Genomic DNA, 20,566 nt, shown 5'->3' with positions numbered 1-20,566 from the left:
ATAATAATAATAATTATAATACTGTAATAATGGTGTGTGTGTGGGGGAGGGGGTAACATCACTCACCAAGCAAAAACTGCTCTGATCCTCCTTATCCTGCACTCCACTACACACCTGTTGGCAAAGATGAAGTCACTTAGATGAGATACACACAGAAACAAGTGGTGTGTTAACATAATGTACTCAGAAATACCAGTCAGTCACAAGTATTCAGACTGGAGCGGTATTAATTCATCCTATCACACTAAACAGAACCAGTAACAGCATATATACATTACAACTATATCATTGCAAAACTAATAAAGGTATATTGAGAAAAATGAAAAATAAAAAATAAGGGGGTGGGGGGTGATACTGTAGCTGCACTTACCAAGTAACAGTTGCTCTGATCCTCCTTATCCTGCACTCCACCACACACCTGAGAGATGCAGAGATTTAGTGGAGAACGACACAGACATATACAGTGCATTAACTCACTAATCTGTCTGTGGCTATGATCTGACACAGGAAACTAAACTCTTTTCACTTAAACCTTGCCTAAGATGTTATAGAAATGATGGACGGCCATAGCATTGTCTTCCTACCACCAAGCTACAGGAAACAAACTGGATAATAACAAAAATCTGGGACAAGTTTAGGTAAATTAAATGTATACATTTACTAAGTCAATAAAATGCCTCACAGCTGTTCCTTGGCCTCATGGATACTCCTCATTCTGCAGTCCACCACACATCTGTTGGTTATGTTTATGGGACTTTACTAAGGCAGTCTAAAGACCTGTATCAGGTCAAGTTCTGCAATATACTCAGAAATGTACTAGTCACTCATCCACCTCAGTCTGGGACGATACTGAATTTGAATCATCCTGTCTTCAATGACCAATATAACAATAAAATTAACAAAAACAAATATACCAGAGGCTAAGGGCTGGCCCAAGAAAATATAATGTTTTCATCACTGTAGTCAATGCACTCACCAAATGCCTCACAGTTGTTCCTCTGCCTCACAAGCATTATTCATCCGGCACTGCACCACACATCCGTTGATTAATACGTATGAAAGTCTACTTAGGGAAGTCAAGGGATTCTATACAGTTTAAGTAAACACAACATTCTCTGAAATGTACCAGTCACTCACACACCTCAGTCTGCGGTGGTAATGAATTCAATCATCCTGTCTACTCAAAAATAACTTCAAAATTACAAAAACAAATCTACCAGTGGCTATGGACAAAACCAGGACTCTACATGATGCATTTACCAAGGATCATTGAGTACCCCAGCTGTCCCTCGGTCCTCAACACTTCATCCAGCACTCCACCAAATAAATGTTGCCAATGATGGTTGGCAATTTAATTAAGGTTTCCCAAAACTAACCTCTATCAACTAAATACATACCATACTCAGAAATAATACCACTCAGTCACATACCTCAGGCTGGGGCGGTATACAAAATCATCCTGTCAACTAAACGTACCTTCAATAACGGTACTGTACTGCTATCAAAACAACTAATGGAAGTGGCAATATTACTTCAGTTCAAACACTCATCATCCAGCACACAATCACCAATCTGTTGGCAATGATTAATGGTGATTTAATTAATGTCTCCACAGATTCCTAATCAGTAAATATAACTATCATACTCAGAGATACAAGCACCACTCAGTCACATACCTCAGACTGTGAAGGTATAAAATCAGCCTGCCAAGTACAATATACAGAACTTGTAAAATGCTGAACTTTAACTCCAGTGATTATGAAACTGACAAATTATCTTCTGGTGACTAAATGCAGAAAAACAACTCAAAAATGCACTTACCAAAGTTTGGCATGTACCTCGGCTGTTCATCGGTCCAATACATTCTCACTCAGCACTCCATCCCCGACCTGTTGGTATTTATTTATCATGATTAAATTATATTATTCATAGCTTCATATTCATTAAGTTTACATGACATTCAGATATACCACTCAATCATCTACCTCAGACTGGGACGGTATTAAAGATCATCCTGTCAACTACACAGAACTAACATTTCTGAACTATAACAAGTGATTATGAAATGGACCAAAATATAACATCTACATTGGCAGAACCAGAACTCCAGCAGATGAACTTACCAAGCATTTCATAGTCATTCCTGTGCCTCCACCGTCCCCGATCCTGAACTCCAACGAATATCTGCCAACAGGGGTTTATAGGAACTTAGTGAAGGTATCCAAAAATCAGCATCAACTTAGTTCACCCATCATACTCAGAAATAACAGTCAATCATGTAAATATCAGACGGGGACATTACAGGTCATCATGTCTGGTACAATCAGTTCAATATCACCTGACAAAAATCTGTTACCCCTTCCAGTTTAGTTGATGGTCACATGCTGTCAGAATGGAGGATAAATCTGATTTTATTTATTTATTTTATTTAATCCTAACAACCTAAAAAGTCCCATCTCTCCATCCTGAAAGCCAAATTGTACGATATGACTGACTTGTTTCTGTGGCTAGTCACAAAGAAGTGCTATGTATGAGGAGTGGTAGCATTCTCCTTCTGCCACGGAGCTACATGAAATAAACTACAAAAGGATGAAAATCAGGGCCGTTAGAGTAAAAACAGAATAGTAACCAAGGAGACTCATTATTACATCATGCCCAAAGCTTACTGAATTTTGCACAACCACAATTTACACTTAAGATGTGCGAGTGACCAAATTCATTCAGATGAAAAGAAACTAACCATCACTGCCTCAATAACACATACAGCATGGTCCATGTATAGTGCCTTATATCTGGAATATCCCATGTTGTAGGGACGGCTGAGTCTGTTGGTGTGGTGAGTACAGACACAATTGCTGCTTCATGAAACTGTTGTCAACCATGCAATCAATGGACATAAAGCAATCTACAATTCTCCTTTTGGGGGACAGGAAGAGAATTGAGGAAAGTTCATAAGACCAGAAAACAGGGCCACTCAATGACACTGGTACCACACGTCCCTCTCAAGGCAGGGTAGACGCTGGTTACACTGACTGAGCCATCCCCACGAGAGAATTTTTCAGCTATGAAATAAAGGTGTAATATGACTTAGGACACACACACACACAAAAGCAAATCTACCAAGTGCTTCATACTACTTACCATGGTCTAACAAAAGCCTCTACAACTCGCACTCTCTTCACTCCAGTGCATATCTGTTAATAAAATGCATGGAGTTACAGAGTTGCAAATTCAAATTAGTTATAAGTATATATAGGTACAATATACAAAGGCAAGCAAAACAGCAGCAGACTACTAATTCTATAAGATGACAGGAATAACAAGGTATTCTTTAAGTACATCTATTCTCATTGCCAATACCAGTAACAATTTTTAAGAAACAATGAATCCTCTCTGTACATGGTTACTGAACACTTGAAATGACAATCTAAAGCCACTTTAAATGCATAAAATCTTAAAGGAAAATAGTTTACTAACTACTGTTACTGTAGATTAGTTTATAAACCTCGAATGTAAATCTGAACTCGACTAGCTAAACAGTAACTACATATAACTTTTCCAAGATATGTCGCTAGGTATTAATCAGCACAATCTTTTGGTCTCAACCCTACATTAGCACTGAAAACTTTATTGATAATATATTCTGGTTATGCACACTTAAACAAGTAACTGAGTTTTACTCACCCTCTGTTAAAGAAAGACAATGTCCTGGAGAAAAAATAAAAAATAAAAAACAGCATAATCATTATATCAATTTGTAAACAATTTACAACCCAGCTAAAGCAAATATTCCTTGACTACCACCCAGACACAATAATTATGGACAAGAACAGTAACACATCTTACTGTAATAAATGAGACAGTGAATGCTTTCGAAATCCAGTAAACTGATCTCTGAATCCCTAAACTGCATAGCTGACTAAAAACGGAAAGTTATGCTAATCCACAACCATACAGTAGTTTTAGCTAATCTTTAAGATTCCAGGTCTAATATCTAAATGCTACCTATTTATCCAGATGCCATAATCCCATCAAGGATGGCCAATATCTGAATACTACATCAACACACCACAATTTACACATTATAATGGCCAATCATTAAACTCATAAAATCAATGAACTTGTTAAAAAAAACCTAAATTCAAATGTCGGGTAACAAGGAGAAATGTACCAGAAATTACTAAAAAGAGATGCTTCATGTACTATTAAGGAACTTTCTAACATTAAGAATGAGAGATAACAAGGTGAATGACAAACGTGTTCATTTTTCTTCACTTGTTTACTCTTAATGTACACTGAATCACTTCTTGCCAGTAACAGCAGCATCCTCAGCTGCTTCCCTTGCCTTCTTGGCCCGGATGCCCCAGTTACGCGCATATGACCGCTCCTGCAGGGGAACAGAATTCCACCATTGAGCATCCAAGCAACCATAACGCATTTTTTCCCAACCTGATCAATTATCCCCAACTCCTTTCACTTCAGTTGATGACTCAGTGCACTTAAACTGAAGGGTCTGTTGATCTGACTTACAGCTAAGATAATTCATTCCTACCTCACAACCAAGCTTAATTTAATTTCATGCACTTACTACTGGTACAGTAGCTATTGAAACTGCGGAGCTGCCCAGTTGTCAGCTAAAAACAAACCAGATATAATACTCTTATACCAATATGTTATAATACGCATCAGCTACATACATTATGATTTTGAGGTGTAAGATGCAGACTAAACTGCTAAAACGTTCCAAATCTTCAAAGCTAAACAGAATATGACCACTGGAAGCTTCATAGAACCCCTTCATGCAGTGGCACTGACATAACTGGGTGGCTCTGTTGCCCACCCACAGCAAAAGACCTCTCACTCGGCATCTAGTCTTACGGTATTCCCCGTCTTTCGGCGGTTTTCATAAATAGCCACATTACGAAATTTCTCTGCGCTTCCGGCATATATGTTGAGCTGATCGGTACCCGCGACGGGGTCGCCAGCTTGTCGTTGGTACCCATGTGCCCATAGTTGCCAATCTGACGCTAGATCTAGCAGTTTTCATAATAATTTGGTGCCAACAAATAATACATTTTTTCTGTATCTAGCACGTTTGAAAGTCCAATTCAGCACAAAAATCTGAACAGTTCACCCATAGCTTTGCCCATTTTAAAGTTAAACTTAGCACTTCAGAAGATTTCTGCTTGCCAACACCGCATGCACAGTCAACCACCACGACTCATGATTGTCTGGCTTTATGAGCAGGACTTTTCGAAAGTTTGTAAACTGTCGTGCTATTTTACGGTGTACAGTACAGTATGTATGTAAATACACCTAAGTTAAGGTAAGATCATGTGTACTGTATCATTAACTACATTAAAAGTTGCTTATTAAATATTTAGTGCTTTGGGATGACCAATAATACTTGCTAGACATTATAATTGCATTGCGGTGACCAACCATGAGTGCTAGAAACTTTTTGGGAGGTTTTCCCGGTCATTCGGCAGTTTCTGTTATTTCAGCACCTGTTTGGTCGCAGTTTCTGTTCTTTCGGCACCTGCTTGGTCCCGAAAATGCCGAATGATGGGACTAAAGAAATACAGGTTTAGCCTGCAACCCATTGTTCATGCTGATTAACCTGGTGCTACAACTATTATTTCTACATCTCAAAGTTTCCATTGTATACTCTTTATATTGCTCTAATATCAATGAGTAAGAATATGACAATCATACTCAACAACATCAAGTACACTCACCCTGCGCAGAGCATCAAAGACGCAATACCTGCGTTCACGCTTAGTGACGCGGCGGGCCTTCTCATGAACCACACGAGGCTTCAGTGGCATCACTTCACCCTTCAGCTGTGTAGCCAGGGCAAGCTCCTCTGGCTGTGGAAGAGAAAAATCATAATTATCCTCCTGACCTATTTTTCCTACCTAAGGTTGGGGTGAGGTGGGGCCTAGAAAGAAAGCATAACACAAATATGAAGGAGAACTAACTGACAGCATGCCCAGAGAAAAGGTCAGATACTCGTTCATTCATCATTCGTCTCAACAACCCTGACTCCCTCACAGAGCATCGTCATCATCATCTGGACCTCCTTTCCCACCCTAGGGCAGGGTGAGCAGCAACGTCAAGACAGCCAATGTTTGCCCATTTCAATGGGCCACGCTTCCATTCACTCATCATTCAATCTCTCGAAATCCCGGCTCCATCAGATATACCATCCTCAGTAAATGATAATACTCACCAGTTGACAACAGCAAGTAACTAGCAATAAGCAAGGTACATTTATGGGCTTATAAATGTTCTAATTTAAATAATAAGATTTCACTGGGCCCAAAATCATGAAGATGCAGCCAAACTTTCTGACACTTACAGTTGAGTCGGACTTCTTGGGCTTGGCAGCCTTGCGTGGGAAGAGTAGGAGTTTGGATTTATATGTCCTGAGACGCTGCACATTCTGCTGCAGGGACTCCATGGACTTGTTGGTGCGGCGGTGATCTACAGCAATACCAATGGTCTGAGCATACCCCTTGTTTAGACCAGCCCTCTAAGAAAACGGGAACAGTTAGACAGGAAATAGTTCTAAATGTAAATGCATTATACAGTAGGTAATTATGTCAAGAATGATTAAATTGATGGTCTATGCATACCTTTCTTTAGCCTCTAAACAAAGAGGGGGACACATACCGGTAGCCTAAAAATAATACAGAAACTAAATAAATGTACTTATAAAGGTATAAAGGTTGAAAAAATGCATTTATGGTAACTACCAGTACAGTATATTATCATCCAAATAATATATCTTCACAAAATTATAAATGCTGCCACACATCTGCAAGGATGATTCAGAATAGCAATATATCATATTCTTGCAACCTACAGAATATACAATGTAATATCACAGTTTATGAAAAGGTACACCACTTCTCTACACTAACCCCCCCACACAATGATTCATAATTCATGCCATCCCCCCTTAAAATAAATAAATAAAACTTACATGTACCCACCACTCCCCCTAAAAATAGGCAAAAACCCAGTAAAAACTTATTTGTGCCCGCCATCCCCCCTTGAAATAAACAAATAAAGACTTACATGTATGAAGTGAAATGCAATTCAAATACTTCACAAACAAGCAAAATACATTCTAGTTGGGTCTTAGGCACAGAGAACTAAAACTAACAAAGCTAATTATGACGTGTCAAATAAGCTTGGAATGCACTGGAAAGACCATTCAACTAAGCTATAACTTACATTTTCATCAAAAGCATGTAAATTTAAAAACAAGCAAGCATATTAATCCTAAGACACTTGCTACATACCCTCAACTCTTCCAAGGTGAAGCCCTTGCCCAGACGCTGCTTTGTGTTATACCTGATAATGAAGGAAGTTGTCAAAACCATTACCATACTACTAAATACAGTAAATGAACAAAAATAAAATAGAAATAAGTGCAGGGATCAACTCTAGAACTGCCACACGTATTCTGGAGGTAATGGTAAGCACAAACACATTGAAAAAAATGGAAAGGAAGGGTATGGAAATCCAAAACAACAAACTCTGGCTAACATTCAACACATGTTATATTAACAGTGATATCATAATAAACATATACCTGTATATACTGCCTATATGTGCTGTAGCAGACATCATAGACAAATCTGACATAGGAAGGCAATAGTACTATTACCGAAAAATAACTCACTTGAAGGTGGGGCAACGAATGACAGGCCTAAGCCTGCCTAGGGGTCGCGGTGCAACCTGGCGGGCCTTCTGCTGCCGCTTAAGGCGGCGGCGGTGCTTGCGGGCAGGCTGGTTGAACCAAGTGCGCACATATCGCTGCCAGTCCTTGTGGAAGTGGCAGTTGGGAACAATGTTGTTTCTTTTTGGAGCCATGATTTATCTGTGGACAAAAATATGGTGATGCACTACACTGATTAAACATATTTACAGGTACAATGCAGTTTCTTTTCAAAGCAATAACTGGTTTAAGATCATTTACAGGTACAATGCAGCTTCTTTTCAAAGCAATGACTGGTCTAAGATCATTTACAGGTACACTGCAGTTTCTTTTCAAAGCAATGACTGGTCTAAGATGTCACACCTCAGTCCATACAGTAACCACCTTTTTTTTGCTGTATTTTTTGACATCGCCAACTAGGATGCCTTCTAAATTACTTTTCCATCACAAATGCTTCACTTAGTACTTAGTAAATATGGAAAGGAGAGGGTCCCAAGCTCAGAGCTCCATCCAATACTGCATCTGTCAAAATTACACTGTTATGCCTTCAAAGACTTAACTTGCGTAGGGGTACCTCTCCTCCCTTTACTTACACACATGTGATGGAAAATGCAGACAGGACCCTCCCCCCACTCTGGTAATATAAAACACAAATACAAACACACACACACACACGTTATCTGATTATGAACCAAAACTTGATGTTTGCCTACTTCCAATCCTTTTCACAGCCAACGAAGGTAAAGACCACCCAATTAATGGGACAACTGATTTATCCACACATAAAGAATGACCTCAAGGCCAGGATATATATGCATCCATTAAGGTTCAGGAGCTGCCTAGCATGGCCGAGCCAGCTGACTATGGTTATCTCTTTTCTCAAGTGCTTATATTGTATTTATTTCATCAAACATCTGGGTTCAATGCATGTGCAAATGAGCAGAATGTAGCCTGTCATCTAAAAATGGAGGTATGCCTGGCCCGATTGTGGGATTACTGCACTTTTAAGTCAATACATTTCATATTCTTATATATTATTCAGTAATTTAAAATGCATGCTAACAGCTTTCAAGCACTTTTTGGTGTCTAAATTATACCTTACCATTTCCTCATGAACTATATACTGTATTTACAAAGTACAGGCTTTTCATTTTCTCATAAGCATACATTTACAAACTAAAGGCTTTTTATTACTTGTGTTCTACCCCAACACACTGTCCTAGGCAGAAAGTAACCCAGGATTGAAAGTTGAGAGTAGGTTGTTTTAGTCCTCAGCGAAACCCAAGTAATATCAACACTACATGGGCATTAGGAAGGACAACTTAACATCTGAATAAAATCACGAGAGCACCCATTCACAAATGCTGAAAATCTGTAACAGGTTTCACCCAAATTCTACAGAAATACATATACTCTTGATACCTTCACTTGGCCCAAAATTTCATTCTTCAGTACCTTCACAGTTCAGTGGCTAAAAAAGACTATAAAATTGCTCTAAATATTTTCTATTGCACTTTTCATGACTAGAACATATTATAGTGTTAATCTATTTTTACAACTCAGCACTATGGATGGAGATGTGGCAGTTCTGGGCCAAGCTGAAGTAAAATGATTACATCATATTTCATTCAGGACCAACAAATTCACTACAAGATCAGGTCCAGTTACACTTGATCATGTGTAATTACTGAAGTTCTATAATAATACAACTTAAACATTCTGTACTTCCTCAACCGATTTAACCTTGCATCCCTCCAAAAAAAAAAATACTAAAGGCCGGTTCGATCTATCTATCTATTGCCAGATGCCATAATCCCGTAAGGGGTGGCCATTTGACTCTGAGTTATCAGTTCACATGAGCTAAATTGCAGCCGTTTTTTTTCCCGCCGATTTGCAGAGAAAACGCCGATTTAGGCATTTCTCCCAGCAAGGCGTTCACACGTACTGGGACTGCAGAGGCAGGGAAACAGCAAGTGTTTATAAATGAAGATGGACCATCGTACCCATACTAGGTGTGAAGCTCATGTTCTTCCACTTCACCCACTTCAAGATGAGACCTCACAGCCAAGATTTAGCTTGTGTGAACAGGCCTACTGTCACTTGGCTTTCCAGGGGCTTCAGGGGCCGTATGCATTAATTTTCTTAAGCGCAAAACCATGTATAAGATTCCTTGTGTATACATTTAACTCATATTTAAATAACCGTACTTCAATACTCTTGCTCATACCAGATACACCCAAACTGGAATGAACGTCAGTCATAGTAGTAGTAGTGTAAACACACGCAATGTCGTGTTCGTCATCGTTCCCAGAGGTTTGCCTTGTTCGGTGCTTCAATTGAAATTGGCCCGGCCTCTTTCTCCCAATTCTGGCAATAAAAAGACGGACATGTCGATCTCTCCATAAGGGCAAAAAAACGTGGCTGGAATTTCTACCAAGGAGCAAGTTCCAGCAAAAAATGGCCGCGATTTTGCTCGTGTGAACAGCCCTTTACAGTTCACCAAGATACATGCTATTCAATAATTCGTACTACCGTAGACACTGCTGTACACTGTTATTATTTGATTACCAGCCCCAAACATGCTACACAGTTATATTTAACTCATCAATATTGCCATGGCCACTGACCTACCCCCTTAAACGACTACAGGACGATGGCAACTTCAAGCCCGCTGTCCACCAGATTCACATTTCTGGTAAGTCTGGGGCCACAGGTTGTGGTTACGGTCAATGATGCAAATAAATGTGAAATGAACCAAAAGTCCGAGAGAATGAATAACTGAATGCTTAACAGTACACCACGTACCATATTACCAACATATAACAAATTAGCACTTAGGTTTATGTTTGCCAACAGGTAACCAGTACATGCACAGAAATAGGAGCTTTATTAAGCATTAACCTTAAAAAACTACATAATTCACCTTGCATTGTAATTACAATTTGATTGCAGAATGGATCTTAAACTAGCAAGTCTCTGAGAATTTTCCTTCGCTGCCACCGTTATAACACTTAAAAAGCCAAATGTACCTTCACCTGCCACCGCCACACACCATCACATTTATCTTACATTATTTTACTCATCTACTATCACTAACAATGATTCACCGTAAATTTATCACTACCATACACCTGGGTATTAACTTACAGATTGTATAGTCACGTTGACGAGTAATTAACGCCAATATACTAACAAAAACAAAATTCTTTCGACACCCACCCGCTTGGCTCCCAGACACCCACGGAAAGAGCAAAACAAACCGTGGAGGCTGCATGGTTCTTTTCGTAAATTTCTTCTTGTTATTGATATACTATTTCTTTTACTAAACATATATGCAAAATAAAATTAAATTTATTCTATACTATTAAGGTTGATTTTAATTGGCTTAAACTTTTGCATTTATAATGATGGAGAAAACATAGAAAACATTGAATGGGGGAACTTAGAAACTTAAGAAATATGTAACGCCCAAAGTCTAAACAATGTTTCTTAGGTTGCTAGAATCTCACTGAAGGCTCTTATACCTGTAGCCTCGTCTAAAGACAATCTAGAATCTTATTAAAGGAAGAATGAACCTTAATTACATCTTAAATCTCACTGTATTCTTTTGTCATATGTCTCAGACGAAGGTAATGCTGAGCCTCATCATGGTATTACCTGGAATCTGATGGGTATTAAAACATAAAGTCTATGGCAGGAAAAGAAAGAACAAAGAGCCTGCCTGTGTTTGGAGTCAGTCTCCACTACCATCTTTCTCTCCCTCCCCCCCTCTCTCTCTCTCTCTCTCTCTCTCTCTCTCTCTCTCTCTCTCTCATACTGAGTCTATATGTCACTTTCAACTTCCTAGAGAGTAAAATGTTTGGGTATGTTTAAATAAATAGAGAGAGAGAGAGAGAGAGAGAGAGAGAGAGAGAGAGAGAGAGAGAGAGATGTACAGGGGAAGTCCTGGGATTTTTCTCTTTCTATCCTGGTCTGGCGGAAAAGAGTGATCCCACACCAAGAATCAGGACTTACTCTTTTCACTTTAAACTGGCTTAAAATTGCGGCTTCCTCAGTCTTTCTGACATGACACATATTCGTATTCCTACTGGACGAAGAAGCTCGATCCCTAGCGTTTTCTTCTTACCTGTTTTATTTATTTATTTATTTGTTCATTTTGATATGGCACATTAACATTGCCATATGTGACGTTTAAGCAATAAACTTGTGGATACTAGAACGGCATACAAGAGGAGTAAGGTGTAGCATGGAAACTAAATCACTAAGGAAGGGTTGCTAGAAAACTCCCAAGATTACGGGCAAGACTTGACATAGCCACAGGGGCACAGTGTTGCTAGTCTACCTATCGTTTTGCTAGATTCAGTTACTTTAATTAAGCAACAATTAATAACGTTTAAGATTCCTGCAAAGCCTTTCCCATGGTTACATGTCCTCTTCCAGCAATTTTCTGGAGGGTTTTATGTTTAGCCAGATTCTGTCGTCATTTAAGAGCAAGTTTAGCAGTCTTCATGGCCGTGGATCTGACAGCTCTACGTCAGCAACTCACAGCAACATTGCAACAGTACACAACACGGCGCCAGGCTGGGTGGGTAGGTGAAACCGCGCCTTCTCCACTGCTGCCATTTGACTTTTTGTTTGCGGTGAGTCACGAACATGTGGCTGACGTTGTTGTGATGTTCAGTGGCGTAGACAGGTCACGACGGGTGGGGTGTGCAAGGTGTGGTCAAGTCTGTTTTGAAAGGGTCCGATGCTACACATTATCCACACATGATATAATCAGAAATTTCATTGGGGGGGGGAGGACAGGGAGCAGAGGCCTGTGAGGGGGCCATGTTGGAGTCCCATCAACTGCCACTGAGTCTGTGGAGTGGACGATCACAAACTATTGGCCTGTCCTCAACAACCAAATAACCAAACTTACATCACACTTCACCTGTCTTCTTTGTCACCGTCAGTGCCTTGTGTCTGTCCTACACTCCACCTGTCTTCCGTGTGTTTTTGTCTGTGTTGTGTCTGTCCTGTTCTCCACATCATCTGTCTTCTGCGTCACCGTCTGTCATGAGTCTGTCCTACCCTCCTCCTAACCCCAGTCTTTACCACTGGGGTTCCCGGGCCACCAGTAATTATACCACCTGGTGCTGTACCGGAAAACAGATAATGTGATGCAACATTTATTTACGTTCACAAAATAAGGAAAAACTTTAAATATTCAAGTGTGATTAAGTATATGAAGAGAAGCCGTGAAAGTGTCACCCGTATATAGCTGCATGAATAATCTGTAGTGAATTTTATAGCATGTAATTAAAAGAAATGAATAAGATGAAGATAGTGATCTATTTTTAGATAGGACATCCGCTTGAGAACTAGAAAAGCAAGATTGGAACAGTAGGAAAGAGGATTTTTTACAGAGAAATTTGAAACGTGAGAGGAAAATGAAATATGAAATACTAAAAGGAAATCTATCCACCATACTTTTTCTTTTCTCTATCCATCATGACTATAGGGTCCCGGGGCTTGGCTATTTAATCCCGAAATTTAGGACGAGGTTGACCAGCCTCACACGCCCTTGAGTGGCATGATTTCAGCAATGATCCCCAACCTTCCATCGAATTTAAACTACTTCATATTCCATCCGGTTGGGGAGCCTTGACCCACCAGACCACCAGGAGTAATTGGGTTGTATGGTTACCACCCAACGTTGTAAATTGTTTCCTGGGCTAGAAGGCTACAAGGAGGGGGATGAAGGTGTCTTGGATGATGATGATGATGATGATGATGATATCCCGTTACACATCTTTCCTGGTGATTTATTCTGCACGTTAACCCTCAGTGTTGACTTGCACGTTATTGATGGAAATTGTGTCGATGTTAAGACGATATAAATGGCACACTGGAGATGGTTGTAATAAGCAAATTAGTTGCCATGGAAGAGGTGCCACGAAGCCTCCTATAAACACACACACACACACACACACACACACACACACACACTTCCGTCTCTCTCCGTGAACCTCATCTTTCAAGGATGGCGTGACGCGGACGTAGATGTACAAACAACATATAGTTAGTACATCTCATCACCCTCCCTTCTCTTCTTCTTTTTCTCCTCCTCCTCCTCCTCCTTCTCCTTCTCCTCCTCTTCCTCCTCAACACCATCATCATTATCCTTCATCTTCTACTGCTTCTCCTCTTCTCGTCCTCCTCCTCCTCCTCCTTATCCTCATCCTCCTCATCATCGTCATCATCGTCCTTCTCTTTCTTCTTTTTCTTCTACTGCACCTCCTCTTCCTCTTCCTCCTCCTCCTCCTTCTTCCGCAGTTTACTTCACGTAGTTCAGTGGCAGAAAATGATAATCAGCGGCACTGAGTCCGTTCCATACCACTTCTTCGTGACTAGCATCCTATTCTAGTGCTAATCTACTGCTACATCTCAGCACTGCATATTAAAGGATAATTTTAGGCCAACTTAAAGTGAAAAGAATGTATGATAAATTCCTAATCGTTTAAACAATTGTCCTAATCACTCCTCATTACTGTAATTACTTAATATGCTGATTACTCTCTCTCTCTCTCTCTCTCTCTCTCTCTCTCTCTCTCTCTCTCTCTCTCTCTCTCTCTCTCTCTCTCAATCGGTCACGTAATGCCACTGTTGTTGTGCTAATGATGACGATGATACTGTTGTTGTTGTTGCTGCTGATGATAATGATGATGATGGTGATGACGATGATTATGATGATAGTGATGATGATGATGATTATGATGGTGATAGCGATAACGATGATGATGATGATGATTTGAACTAACTCAACAGTAAAAAGTCCGGAATTTCAGACTAAGAGTATTTCGATTCGGGTTGGGAAGTCCGAGAGAGAGACAGAGAGAGAGGGGAGTGGGAGTAAGCAAGGCAGGGCTTTTGGGAGTATTCAGTATGAACGGTGGGTCAGTCAAGGAGTATGAGCAGTATGCAGAATAAAGCACTGAGGGAGAGTTGCCACGAGGCCCCTATGTCACTAAAATCGCTACGAAAGAGGTGTTACGAAGCCTCCTATAGCCCTTAAAACTGAAACGGCATAAAAACAGCATGAAATACTGCGTTAAGGTACGGCAAGGAAAATAAATCGCTAAAGAAAACGACATAAGCTGCATGAGAGAATGTTAAGATACAAGGAAAATAAATCGCTTAAGGAAACGACATAAGCTGCATGAAAGTCAACGTTAAAGGTACAGCAAGGAGAAGAAATCGCTCAAGTAAACGTGCTACGAAGCTCCTATGTCACCAAGAAGTTTTAAAAAGGGCAGGACATCGTTCAGCAGAATAAACTGCTATAGAGAACGTGCTAAGAATAAAACAAAATCGGCCGGATGATCGCGTGCTGTGGTTAAGGAAAAAAAAATGAACGCGTTACGTGTCATTCATGGTTCGTTGATCGCGTACCTGCGTCACACCTGCGCCAAGGCCTGCGTCCCTATATTCATTGTGTAAATTGCAAAATAAATCGCTAAGGGAGAGGTGCTACGTTGGAGAATATGGAAATTAATCGCTAAGGGAGAGGTGCTACGTTGGAGAATATGGAAATTAATCGCTAAGGGAGAGGCGCTACGAATTTTCCGGAATGTAGAGCAATGGCCTACGTCGTTAAAACAATCACCCTACCTTGACTGGCACTACGAGAGAGAGAGAGAGAGAGAGAGAATCGTAAATTGCTATGGAGGTAAGGGTAGTGCAACAATTCCCGGATGTCCTTATGCTTCCCCACCTGCTGAAACGAATCGTGGCGAGAGAGAGAGAGAGAGAGAGAGAGAGAGAGAGAAACAGACAAGAACAGGTTTGTTGAGATAAAATAGCAATAAGAGTAGGAAAATATTGAGAGAGAGAGAGAGAGAGAGAGAGAGAGAGAGAGAGAGAGAGAGAGAGAACAGACAAGAACAGGTTTGTTGAGATAAAATAGCAATAAAAGTAGGAAAATATTAAGAGAGAGAGAGAGAGAGAGAGAGATGTGACCTTCATGCTAAATGGGGGAGAAGGAGAGGGGGGAGGGAGTAGAGGACGAAAAGGAGGGGAGAGGATGGAGGAGGGGAAGGAAGGGGGGGGGGAAGGGAAGAAGGGACGGAGGGAGAAAACCGGAAAGAGGAGGGGGAGGGAAGTGAGAGGAATGAGAAGCGAGTGAGGGAAGAATGATGGGAAAGGGAAGGAGGGGAAGGAAGGGAGAGGGACGTATGGAAGGGAGGGGAAGGAAGGAAGGAAGGAAGGATGGAGGGAAAGGCGGAGGGGGAGACTGACTGAAAGATATGTAATTATGATCTTTAAATTTGCTACGAGACGGATTTGAGAGAGGGAATAAGAGGGAGGGAGAGGGAAGAAGGAAGGAAAAGGGACTGGGAGAGAATAAGCAAGGAAGAGAATAGGAGGGAGGGGGGGAGGGAAGGAGGGAGAAAGAGGGACTAGGATGAAGGAGGGAGGGAAGAAAACAGGATGGAAGGAGAAAGGGGAGGGGGGAGGAAGAAAATAGGAAGGAAATAAGAAGGAGGGAGAGAGGGAGCTAACTGATATACTAATGCTCTTTTATGCTTCTTTTAATGGTCTCTTAAATGCTATTTTCTATTAACATTTAAGGAAAACAAATAATAATGGTGCTCCTCTTTCTTTTCAGATTTTATCCATTGTTTACATTCGGCTGTGCATTCAACCCCCCCACCCCAAACAAAAGCTGACAGACGCAGTGTATGGAAAAGCAAAATAAGGGAGGAAAGTGAAGGCAGTGCATGGTCAAGTACTGTACATATGGCAGGCACTTTATGACCTATAGGAATCCAGAAGAATACAAGATTCTACAAAATTCTCCATGATATTACAAGATTCTTCTAAATTCTGCAAGATTTTTTAAAGATGCTTCCTGGCAGAGGCATGCACTATCTACCCCAAGACAACAGTACAGTTATCCTCACTAAAATTTCACCTTTGTCCTCTCTCACATTCATTTCCCCGCCTAATAACTCATCACCAACAGCTTCACCAATAACTTCACCACCACTAACTTTGTCACCACCCTCACCACCACTAACTTTGCCACCAACTTCACCACCATTAACTTCACCCATAGTTTCTCCACCACTAGCTTCAGTAAATTCCTCCTCCCCACCTTCGCCACTAACTTCATCACCAGTACCTTCACCCTTCCCACTTACTTCACGAGCTTCAGTAACGTCATCACTACTAACTTCCTCATCACCACTAACTTTATCTGGAGTAACTTCACACCCACCACTAACTTCCTCATCACCACCTACAACACCTGCTTCATCCCTTCATAAGTCATCATCTTCACTATATTCCAATTCATCACCAACTTCACCACTTTCCTCATCATCAACCTCACCACTTCTTGCTTCATCATCAAATTCAAGACGTCTGAGCTCACCACCAGATTCAAAAATTTCCGTCTCAGTTCCATCCTCATCATCGTCACCATATTTTTCTTCACCGTATTCAAGACTTTCCTCTTCCGTTCCAGCCTCATTTCTCGCCTCGTTGACATCACCATTTCACTCATCACCAGATTCCTCACCATCCACACCAAATCTCACTGCATCATCATCAACAACATCATCATCATCAAATCCTATGCAAGACACATCAGCATCACCACAAAACACGATGCAACAAAGGCGAAGGACGGAGAAGGGAACAAAAAAAGATAAACCCCTGACTAAGTTACTTCAACATACTGCCAGCATTGCCTTTGCTCCATTTGGGTGAGTATAATACAAGCCTATACTCTGTTCACTTTAACTTAGCCTAAAATTTCCATCTTTTGACCTTGAATGTTGAGCTGTAACAAGAGATTGACACGAATATGATGCTAATAACGAAGAAGTAGGGGAGCGCAGTGATCGTTCGGCCAGGAGGATGGTTCGGCCACTGGCCTTCCTGAATAATGTAGGGGACCTAGATCATTGAGATTTCACATGAAGTTGCGTGATCTTGCCGACAAATGGCACATGTGTTTTTGTTTTGGTTGGCCGGGAAACAGCAACATCAGGTTAGATTTTATGATTTTTCATGACCCCTATGTACTTTTTCGGTGATCCAACGTAAGCAGTAGCTCCATTAATACTTCAGGGTTGTTATCCATATATAGTGCAAATATCATTTATTGTCTATAGGTGACGTGAGAGTAGATAACACTCGAACAGCTTATGAACTCTGGGTTTTGGGGCGCCATGTGTACATCTTTATACATGGGGGATGATTCGGCCACTTGAAGTGAGGGATGGTTCGGCAGGGTTGCCAGGTGGCCGAACCATCTCTCATAATTATCTAATGATTTATTTTCTTTATTTAACAATTTTTTTCTATCTATCTATCTATCTATATACCTAGGCTGCTTCCCCCAAGGAAAGGGAGGTAGCCGAGACAGGACGACACACTCCCCATTTACTCATCCATTCAAACACATTCATTCGCATCTTAGCCCCAAAGGGGAGAACGGACTGATCCTCACCGCACCGCACCGCACAAGGGTCAACTGCGCAATGCAATCAGTGACCTGCAGCAGGGCCCGACAGCAGAGCTGGTTTACCCCTGCCACATCATAACAGACTCATCCCCTTACCTTTTTTCTATAAAATTACATATTCTCTCTCTCTCTCTCTCTCTCTCTCTCTCTCTCTCTCTCTCTCTACTTTCCCTCAGAAATTGATGAAGCTTCTGTTTCAAGAAACTCTATAATTGGAGTATTACCTGAACCAGTTTCACAAAGCACTAAGCGAAGGCAAAGGTATTACAACTTTGGATTTTTGTTTCACTGGATTTAAAATGCGTTAAGAGTAAACAGCATGTAAGAGAAGTAGCTTTCATTTGACTCGGATATTTTCTTTCACAAAATTATAGTTTTATTTTATCTGAGATAGGCAAGAGTAGAGCCATTTAATTTCATTATAAGGAGATTGTTTGTTCCTTGTTTCATTAAAAGGAGATTGTTTAGGTAAAAATAAATCCAATAAATCATGTCAGCACAGATGAAAATTTGGTTCTTAATTTTCCAACTGTATTTAATTCTTTAATTGAGCCCCAGAGGCAAGTGGCCAAATCATCCCACATGGTGGCCGAACCATCCAACGCCAGTGGCCGAATCATCCACACCAAGAGGGATGGTTCGGCCATTTTCGAGACCTTAAGAGTTTGGATTACTGCCAAGAAATGACGTAAGTTTAAGAACTGACAATAGCACACAAAAGAACCAAAAGATGTGGCTTCCTCTTGGAGTAAGCAGATTTTAAGAATTTCTTAAACTTTATTTATTATGATTTTTTTTCGAAAAAGTGGCCGAATCATCACCGCCCTCCCCTACTGTGGAAAGGACGTAGAGTTGTATTATTGCTTTAATCTATCACTGAGCTACAGGACATACGCTGCTGTGGGCCATAAGTCTTCACGTATATTCCTCCTTGTCCCATTTCTCCGGGGATATATTCCTCATAGACCTATGTTCCCACTACCTACCCTTCTACCCTGCTCACCCACCTACCCTATCCATCCACTCACAGACCTTCCCACCCACCCTGCCCCATTCACCTTCTTACCCACCCGTCATACCCATCCACTCACTAGCTCATGTTGTTCCACCACACCCACTCAACCCTGCCCACTCACCCTGTCCCTCCACACCCGCTCATCCACCCAACCCTGCCCACCCACCCCACCTGTCCTGCCTGTCTCATCAATCCATCCGATCCATTTTAGCTAATAAATGATATGGTTAGTTCATTCACTTATAAAAGCTCCAAAATGCTTCCATGCGTTGACCTTGGTCACCTAATGGCAGCTCTCCACGTTTCTCACTTTCTGGCAGCCTCCCTATTCAGTCCCTTATCCCTGAACTCACACTCTGTGACCTCGTCCCAGGTCTTTTTTGGTCTGTCTCTTGCAGCCCTACCCCTGAAATTCACACTTCTCACCTTCCACACCCAATTGTCATCATCCACTCAGCCACCACGTAATAGCAGCACAGCAGTAGTAATAGTAGTAGTAGTAGTATGATGATGATGATGATGTAGTAACTGCAGTAACTGTCCCAGAATACCTGTGGCATCAAGCGAGCTGGAGTGTGAAGACCATGAGCCACCGCCAAATAGCTTAACCATCGCATGTAAGAAGCTGCACGAGTTGAAGGACCTGCTTCTGAACGAGCTGGCCTCACTGGTTGGGCCCGAGAGGTGAGGGTATACAGTATTCCAATTCATCATTGATTTAACATCCACCGTGATTTTTAGAATTATTTGAATGTTTGTTAAATGACAGAGGTTAAAAAATGAGATATAAAAAGAAAAAAAAAGTCTTTAATCCTATAAATCCATTCAAAGTTTGATCTCACTTGGCACAACAAATAATGACTAGTAAATAGGGACAATCCAATAATCAACTCTGGACACAATAATCCCAAAGAGGGTATTATCAAACAAATCACCTCCATGTCACCCTGTTTTCAGCCATCAGGCATCCTTTCCCTCCAACTTATACTACCGTCTTTCATATACCTCCGCACCCCATCCCTCCACCTCATTTTCAGTCTTCCCCTCCATCTAATTCACGTACACTCTCCTAGTCAGTCACACATCATCTATTTTCCAAGCACAATGATTACGGTACTTTATAATCATATTACAATATAACCAATGGCTAAAAGCTTACGAACATGCCACAAATTCTGATCCTCAGCTTTCTTCTTTCCTTACGGTTTCTAGCAACTGTTCAGAAGCACAGTAGCCTAATTGGTTGATTTTGACATCTGGTTGAGCTCCTAGTCCATGGAAAACATTAGCTGTACCATGGGCAACC

The 20,566-nt window shown here is 41.0% G+C and overlaps 1 protein-coding gene and 2 non-coding genes across 3 annotated transcripts; all 3 read right to left on the bottom strand.

Moving 5' to 3' along the window:
- Positions 1 to 177: 177 nt before the first annotated feature.
- Positions 178 to 245, bottom strand: LOC145405666 (small nucleolar RNA SNORD31). The gene has a single exon (XR_013898409.1). It is a non-coding gene; the product is annotated as a small nucleolar RNA SNORD31 (small nucleolar RNA).
- A 1,152-nt stretch (positions 246 to 1,397) lies between these two features.
- Positions 1,398 to 1,467, bottom strand: LOC145405680 (small nucleolar RNA SNORD31). The gene has a single exon (XR_013898422.1). It is a non-coding gene; the product is annotated as a small nucleolar RNA SNORD31 (small nucleolar RNA).
- Positions 1,468 to 4,260: 2,793 nt separating this feature from the next.
- On the bottom strand, positions 4,261 to 10,978 carry RpL13 (ribosomal protein L13). Its single transcript, XM_080276947.1, has 6 exons — positions 10,949 to 10,978; positions 7,694 to 7,891; positions 7,311 to 7,362; positions 6,362 to 6,535; positions 5,739 to 5,870; positions 4,261 to 4,387 (listed from the first exon to the last, which is right to left on the bottom strand). Exons 2-6 carry the CDS (start codon positions 7,882 to 7,884, stop codon positions 4,301 to 4,303), a joined length of 636 nt encoding a protein of 211 aa, XP_080133073.1. The 5' UTR covers positions 7,885 to 7,891; positions 10,949 to 10,978; the 3' UTR covers positions 4,261 to 4,300.
- Positions 10,979 to 20,566: the final 9,588 nt, after the last annotated feature.

Source organism: Coenobita brevimanus, chromosome 67 (genome assembly GCF_032717465.1).
Source record: "Coenobita brevimanus isolate Jiangsu-jjx chromosome 67, ASM3271746v2, whole genome shotgun sequence".
Lineage (NCBI taxonomy): Eukaryota > Metazoa > Arthropoda > Malacostraca > Decapoda > Coenobitidae > Coenobita > Coenobita brevimanus.
Note: the sequence above shows the minus strand (reverse complement) of the source record. Positions and strands in the feature narration are given on the sequence as shown.